Raw genomic sequence first — 8,662 nt, 5'->3', positions numbered from 1 at the left:
TTGATACTGTAAAAATATTCACACAAGCAAAAATAAATGTAATAGGACTTACTTTATGTATCCATATTCTCAAATTTAGATAAGAACTTAACGAATATTTTATTTCTGAAAACTATAGAGTTAAATACCTGAGCTACTCCACAAAAAACACATGTATCAAAGATTTTGAGATACTGGCTGCCTTGTAGTTTTCTATGCCACTGCAGGCTGCTGCAGCAACTTGACTTTTCTCACCTAGATATATACTAGATGGCCAATCTAATTCTGCCTTTCAAACTTAATTAGGTGTAGCTACTAAAGCAGAATGTTATGATCAGTAGCTTGCATTCGGTGGCTGAAAATAGAAGAAATGTCCAAAAGCAATATTATTAAGAAAAATTATATTCTTAATTTGGTCCGTAGACGGCATTTAGTAAAGTGCTTAGATGACATAATTTGATTTGAAAAAGAAATTTTAAATTTTAAATCTTACAAATTAAATCTTATTATTTAAATGATGTGAATGATGTGTTCTACACACCGATTTGAAAACAAAGTAACTCTATTATTAACCCAAAATTAGAAACATTAACAGATTCATTCAAGTGGGCGTTTTGTTGGGTGCCCACTTGATTGAATTATTTGTTTTTTTTTTTAAAGAAAAATTCAAAAGCTCTCTAAACGGATCAATAGGCGATGCCCTATTAATTTTGTTAGGTGCTGTCTTATCATAGTTTATCTTATAATTAATAATAACCAGTATTTTTTAAAAATAACTATATGCCACTCTTTCTACCGTTTTTTATCTTGCTGTCTTGTCTTGACATTATTAAATTCTTGGATCATAAAGAAAAGTAACCTTTTTCAATCATTATTCTAAGTTTTTGGATTGAAAACTGGGCTATAACCAGTTGGGTTCATGAGGATATCAATCCAACCCCAGTTATGAATGGGCTGACAAAACTAAAGAGTTCCCCAAAATAAGCAGGGGAAAAAAAGAACAGAGCCATGAAAAAGAAACCAAATTCAGTACCAATAAAATCTCAGGTGAGGTAAAGGATACCATATCAACATGAGCAGAAAATCCTTCCAGGTTCCAGGTAAGTGCTACTGAAGCTTATATTTATATCTGTATTCTACAACATTAGGGCCAGTTCTCAAGCTAGTATATGGCATTTAAAACACCCAATAATTGACAGCAGAGATCATTTCCCAACCATACACTGCACCATGCAGTAGAGTCCAGCTGGAAGATACTTCTGTTCAAAGCACTCTGGCTATAGGCGTTTTTATGAAGAAAAAGATAGCAATATAATTTGAACTGGATAACACTTCACTATTTTGATTCTAGTGATAAAAAAGGCATGGTGAAATGCCTTTATTTGTAAAGATTTTTGAGCCTCCTTGAAGCTTCCAATATACGTTCTCTCTGGCCAAATGCACTGACTCTAATGTATTCTTCACCACCGGGACCAAATCCTCTGCCTGGCACTGTCACTATGTGTGTTTTCTCAAGAATCTCGCTGAAAATGTCCCAAGAACTCATTCCCGGAAAATGTACCCACAAATAAGGTGCATTTTTGCCTCCATACACCTTTCGCCCTAGTGATGTAAATGCATCAGCAATTATGCCTGCATTGCCCATGTAGTAATCAACCACAGCAATTAAGGCCTGAAACAAAAATTAAAACAAAAATTAAAAAAAGGAAACTATGTAAGTTTTTATTCCAAAAATCAACTTCTTTGTAGTAATGTTCCTGGTTGGACAACCGACTTCCTAAAGACTTTCATTTTAGTCAAGTGAAGCAGCTTTAATTACCAGAGTTGGTAAAAATGCTAAAACAAATCCCATATGTCAAACTGAACCCGACTTCTAGTACTCTTATCATGATCTGAAATCATATAAGTTAAGAACTAGCGAAAATAACTTACCAGTTATCCCAAAATGTTTAGAGAAACGTTGTCACGCTTGTTGATGTAGACAACTACATAAAATGTGTTACATCGACATGTGTGACTGTAGATGACAAAATATAGGATGGAGAACAACATTTCTCCAAAGTTTAAACCCAAAACAAAAATGGATTGTCTAGATTCAACATTTCTCCAAAGTTAATCATTATTTTAAAACTTCCCTTGTTATAGATTCGACTCTGTTTAATCAGTGAGATTCAACATGGAATTTAAACTTTAAATTGGAGACAGACAGAATTAGGATTGATTTCATGATAAATAAATTACCCTAGTTGATAAAAAATGCCAAATGTATTCATAATTCTAACAAAAGATTTCAACGGAAATTGTGGAAAACAACCAACCCTGTAACCATCTTTGGAAAGGCAGGCTAGTCCCCCAGCTTGAACAACACTTGATGCGCCATTGAAACAGGTGCACACAATGCGATTATAATCCTTAATGACAGGAAATCCATTCAAGTACAAAAGCTCCTCAGGGACGACTGTCCAACCAAGGCGAACGCCTGTGAAACCGGCAAACTTGGAGAAGGACGAAACTTCAATGGCAACCTATATTGGGGAACGAAAGTCCCAGATTGTCATCATTCATTGATGTTAAACACTAGAAGTTCATTTTAAATTCGGAAATTGTAATATTCTCTAATGTCTTAATCAAATTGGATAGTCTAACGTGGAAAAAGATAGACAATCAATTGTTATAAGACCCACATAGTGTGTCTATTCTGACCATCCAATTTGACCAGAAAATTGGAGAAAATGTCTATTCTAACTTCGGCAACAAGAATAGTTCTTATCAAAACATAAGATGAATGATGCAAGTGACAAACCTCTTTGGCTCCTGGAATTTCAAAGATTGATCTGGGGCTTTCATCTGATATATAAGTAGCATAGGCAGAGTCATAAACAATTATGGATCCATTTGCCTTAGCAAACTCCACAAGCTGCTTTAATTGCTGCCGTGATGCAGCATAACCAGTCGGGTTGTTTGGAGAGCAGAAGAAAATGATATCAGTCCTTGAAGTATTTGACAAGTCTGGGAAAAAATTATTCTCGCGCCCGCACTTCATGTACACAATATTCTCATACTTCCCGTTTTCGTCTTGGAACATGCCAGACTGACCAACAATAACACTGGAATCTATATACCCCTGTTCCAAGCAGAGCACCCATTAATATGGTGGCCCAAAATACCATCTGTCATGATGGTTGTCAAATTTCAGTTGCTATCAAAATGCAGATCATGAATCTATTCTAGTTCATGGCTCTCTTGGCTATTTGGTTCATCCGAACCGGGGACTTCCCGTCATTGTTTAAAGAAGAATGCTTCTATCAAAGAGAAAGCTGTTCCCTTATAACTCAAAGCTTCATATTTTCTCAATTATGTGTTCTGCTGTTTCGTTAAGAGTTGACTTTTAACTCTTAAGGTGAAAGTTCTTGGGTAAAGGCGACTTAAGTCGCCGCTGGAAGTATTTTTTGCAGCATAATCTTTGAGGATCATTCAAACTCTAATTTGATGTTTGATATCAAAAAGGGGAAGAATTACCGGAAAAGATGGATCCTGTACAGCCACTGACACATTCGGCCCCATAAGCATCTGTCGAGAAAAGAACCAAGGAAACATAGTTATCATTATCAAGCAATAGAAATTGGTCCTTTAATTGATCAGAATGATATCTTCTACCCATGTAAACTCATTTTTTTCTTACCTGGAGGCGGGAAATGTCACATTGTGCACCATCTGATACAAAAACTTCATCGGCTTTTACACCCACATCTCTGTAAAATGTTTCTGCAATAGCCTTTCTTAGTGCCTGCAGCAAGAAAATTACTTTCAGCAGGCGGATATGAGTAGGAAAAATCAGAAGTGAACCACACAGCAAGTACTTAATTGACAAGAATTTTAAAGCAAAGGCCTGAAAATATTTAGTCTTTAATCCGATGTACAACAATATACTTCAAATCTGAGCTTTATAACTTTAGACTTTCTTGGGGCTAGGCATCAGCGTGTTTTTCAAATGGATTCTCGTTCTTAACAATTACTCAATATTGGATTACAAAAACAAAATTAATTAGACGATGAAACAAGACAAACAACATAACAGGTTCTTCCAATTTTAGTAGGTAAATTGTCCTCAAACAAGTCAGAGTTGCATGCGTTTAAATACAACAGCAAGCGGACAAGTTGGAGGATAGGAGACAGGAGACAAAACATGTTTATGTTTTGGGAGCCCAACACAGGCATATGAATTATTATAGGAATTCAGTCCAGGATTGTTATTCTAGGAACCTGCTATTGCTATATATATATATATATATATATATTGTGGTGTAAAAGATCGTTGCTTTGTAAATAACAATACTTTAACAACAGGGAGTGGCTTCAATCATCCTTGATTTTTTTTAACCTTCAATAATTTAGGATATAAATTATCAAGGTTTTTTGTAATTTATACCTTAAATAATAAAAAAGGACACATAATATTACCAAACTGTATATTTAAAAAAAAAAAACCCATTTTTCATAAATTTTAACGGCCTTGTTTGTTTTCACAACCATTTTCATATCATCTCATCATTACAATTTTTCAATTTTTAATACAAAATAAAATAAACAATTCAACTTTTTCAAATTTAAAAATAAAAATAACATTAAAATATATATTATAATATTATTTTATTCAACTTTTAATTTTTATCTCAACTCATCTTATCTACGAAAACAAACGAGACCTCAAAATTTGTAGGTTTGTTGGTTTTCAATATTTGGTCATTAAAGGGTTTAATGTGTTGATACTTCTCATAATTTGGAAATTTGCAAAGTCATGATACATACCATGTTGCCTTGCTCAGCTCCATACCCTCTATAACCTTGAACCGTTGATAGAGCATGTGCATGCTGCAAAACAGAAGAAAACGGCACAATAGTTTTCCTTTTCCTAAGGAATATTCCAAAGGCCTTTCCAGAAACTTTCAGACACAAAGTACTGCAAATATAGCATTTTGATCATCTTCATCAACCACCGAGATAAATTAGGGAATGATCAATCATTAAATCCTGCATGCATATCTGTTAGGTTTAAAACAAATAGACATGGCAGCTAAAATACATAAAATGAAAATAAAAAACTGGGAAAAGAATGTAGAGGTAAGAATCATTGTGGCAAGTTAATTGAAGCACCGTTAATTACACACACCAGCTTGGATGAATGGTCGAATTATCATACTTTCATCTTATCAGCGTTATCATAATATGTTAAGACGTCAATTTTTTCTTTTTTTATTGACGTTGGATGTCCAGGAACAACGTCCTAACTAATCATGAGGGTGCACAGGCCCTCGATCAGTAAGGAGTTTATGTAAGTGCATCTCAAGTAATTTAAAAAAAAAAATCCTCAATATTCCGATAGCCCTTAGAAATTATTTACATAAAAAGAAATTTAAACCTTAGACCTAAAAAAGCATACCTCCAAGTCTAAAATTTTTACAGCTTGAGCCAACTTTTGAGTTTTAAGACGTTAAAATTGTTTGTGTAAATATTAATTTTTCATGGCAAAATATCTTATAATAGGTTGATAATATTTGTCGGTCGTGTCGTGTGTAGACTAGTTTAAATAATTGCTCGTGAAATCAAGGTCACTGTTTACTATTCTCTCTGACTAGAGGCCATATATAAAGTCACGATTTCTGTCCTCGAAGTTGTTACAGATTGGCCTTGGCTCGGTACTGGACAAAAGCATGGGGCCGGGTGTGATGATGAAAGTATTGATCTAAATCTTAAATCTTGCTTGGGCAAGATACGAGAAAACAATGGAAAGAGAAAAGAAAAGAAAACAATGAAGAGCATATCATGTAAATCTACCGTACCTCAGCCATAGCAGAAGTTATGATATCTGGTATAGGCTCTGTAGTATCTCCAACGCCAAGTCTTATTAAGCCTGCTTGTGGATATTTCTGAGAGTGTTCAAACTCACGCATGCATATCTGCTTGTGTTATAAAAAGATCAAAGGCAAACGAATCACAATTAATATATAGATCAGAGTAATATTAATATTGGCTATCTGACTCCCGAAGCAAACTTGAAAGAAGGATTCACAAATGAAAAAAATGGTAACAAAACTACATTTCTTCAGACATCAGCATGACAAAGATTATTGCACAACGATAAAAGTAACAAAATACCAAAAAGAAAACATTACTGCCATGGAAGACTTCAGATCAAGCGACTGGCATACCTCTGGAAACAAATATCCACTCTGCAGTTTCTCCATATTAACATTGCGTGGGACTCTTGTGCAATGACCTGTTTATAATAGTTTGCAAAGTTCTGTTATCTTTACGTAATGATATATAGATCGATCATGTATTTCTGAAGTATAGGACTCATTCCCAAAGCTTTAAGCAGATGCATGGCAGTAACTTACCAACGCTCTTCTCATTGTTGAACTTTGGACTGTGAAAACCAACCAGAAAACATGAAAAGAGATAAATGATCAGTACCATGCGTAAAAAAACTTCAAACAAACAACACCCTGCATTTGTGGACTTTTTTCAAGGTTTTTAACATGAATACCTGTTCCAAGTTGTTTTAGGCTGTAATGAAACTGCATAAGGTACGCAAATGCGTGTTGAAAGTTGAGAGTACTGCATGACTAATTTGTTTCGAAGTTTTGTTTGAAGTATCAAGCTAGCTCCGATCCTCCAATATTTATCTCAGTATATATATATGAGGGTATACCGAGTATTCCAGTTTGAGAGTGCATCAAAGAGGCCGCTATATATAGAGAGAAAGAGAGAGAGAGAGGGACTCGAGGGTGTTTGGCACATCCTAAAAGCAATGTACGTACGTGCATCTGTGTGACAATTTCAGTAGGTGACATGAAATGGAATTTTCTGAGGTGGTTCAAAGAAGCCAGCGACCCAGCGACGTCTGTGCAGCGAAACATGCAAGACGGGGAAAAAATGTGGAAAAAAGTCGAACGCATGGTTTGATCCATTGTACAGTGTATGGTGTGTTTCATCTTTTCGATACATTTTCCTGGACTATGACATCTATATATACAATGAGCCAGCAGCCCCGGCCCCCGTTTGATACTTAATTTCCACGTAACCACCTAATGTATACATAAGTACTTTGTGGAAAAATTCACTGGACTTTTTCTCTGAACCTATTCCCACCTTTTGCCGATCAACTCTGCCAATCAACTCTGTCCTTCAACTTTTAAAGAAAAGTTATGAATTATTGTTACAAAATGATGGGACTGAGGAGGAGGAGGAGGAGGAGGAGGAGGAGGAGGAGGAGGAGGAGGAGGAGGAGGAGGAGGAGGAGGAGGAGGAGGGCTTGTTTGGTTAAACTAAACTAAACTATCTCATTTAATCTTATCATTTATTATAATTTTTTTTAAATTTACATAAAATATAATAAATAATTCAATTTTTTTAAATATCAAAATTAAATTAATATTAAATAATTATATTATAATAATATTTTATTTAACTTTTAACAAAACATTTCATCTCATCTGAACTGTGTAACTAAATAAAGCCTAAGTATTGTTTGTTTAAAACCATTTTCATCCCAAAATTTTCAATTTCATCTCATCTCCTTTCATAACATAATTTAAATACAAAATTTTCAATTAATCATCACAACTTTTTCAAACTAATTATTATAACTTTTCCAAACTTTCAAATAAAAAATAAAAATCAATTCAACTTTTTCAAATTCTTAAATAAAAATAATATTATAAAATGATATTTTAACAATATTTTAATTTTATAATATTTTTTATTCAACTTTTTCTTTTTCTTTTTTCAAAATATAAAAAATACTCAACTTAAACTATCTCACTGCTATTCATAAACTATCTTATTATTATTTACAAAATTCTCATCTTATCTTAATTACTCTCCAAAAGAGCCATTATAATTGTTTGAATGCCTATTTTAAGAGAATAAAAATTTTATATACAGTTATTTTTATATATTTTTTTATATATTTTATTAATGTGATTATTTATATATTAAAAAATTAATATAATCAATCGTATCAATAAAATACGTGAAGAATATATAAAAGGTACGTATATAGCATTAATTACTCTTTCGAGAAAGACCGACTTTCCAAACTTAAATTGCAAAAATGTGAGAAAAATCAAAACTTGTACATCATGCCCACGTGATCGATGAGTATTAAAACAAACTCAGATCGATATACGAATTTTCCTCCTTGAAGAATCGTGGAGCATTTGGATTGGAGTGACTCGGCACATGATGTCATGAGATAATTAATTAAAACTCAGATAATATCGACTTGTAAATAAAAATTTTTAAAGCAGCTTCTCGGTTATAAACCTTTGTTACCTAAACATTTCATGCATTGCACGAAACTTCAAGAAGAGACGTCGACGTTGAACCCAGAAAACAACAGCTTGGTATTACGTAGTACTCATAATATATATACATATATATATGTATGTATGTCTTTTTTTCCTTCTTTCTTTCTTTCTTACACTACCACAATTACTAGGAAAAGGTTAGAGACAACGTTACGATCACACAAAACACTATATCATGAATAAATCCTAACAAAAGGATAGGGACAGTACTGCATGTATGATGAGGAAACAAGCTAGCAACCCACATAATGTCCTAAATTTCCAAACCTATGAATTGTCCGTTTCTTTTATGTGAAAGTGAAATAATTAAA

The 8,662-nt window shown here is 33.6% G+C and overlaps 1 protein-coding gene across 1 annotated transcript; it reads right to left on the bottom strand.

Moving 5' to 3' along the window:
* Positions 1-1,009: 1,009 nt before the first annotated feature.
* Positions 1,010-6,965, bottom strand: LOC122309310 (probable LL-diaminopimelate aminotransferase, chloroplastic). The gene is made up of 10 exons (XM_043122762.1): positions 6,527-6,965; positions 6,378-6,406; positions 6,189-6,256; positions 5,820-5,936; positions 4,789-4,851; positions 3,662-3,766; positions 3,499-3,549; positions 2,783-3,103; positions 2,298-2,504; positions 1,010-1,651 (listed from the first exon to the last, which is right to left on the bottom strand). Exons 1-10 carry the CDS (start codon positions 6,601-6,603, stop codon positions 1,358-1,360), a joined length of 1,332 nt encoding a protein of 443 aa, XP_042978696.1. The 5' UTR covers positions 6,604-6,965; the 3' UTR covers positions 1,010-1,357.
* Between the last annotated feature and the right edge of the window lie 1,697 nt (positions 6,966-8,662).

This window comes from Carya illinoinensis, chromosome 5 (genome assembly GCF_018687715.1).
Source record: "Carya illinoinensis cultivar Pawnee chromosome 5, C.illinoinensisPawnee_v1, whole genome shotgun sequence".
NCBI lineage: Eukaryota > Viridiplantae > Streptophyta > Magnoliopsida > Fagales > Juglandaceae > Carya > Carya illinoinensis.
Note: the sequence above shows the minus strand (reverse complement) of the source record. Positions and strands in the feature narration are given on the sequence as shown.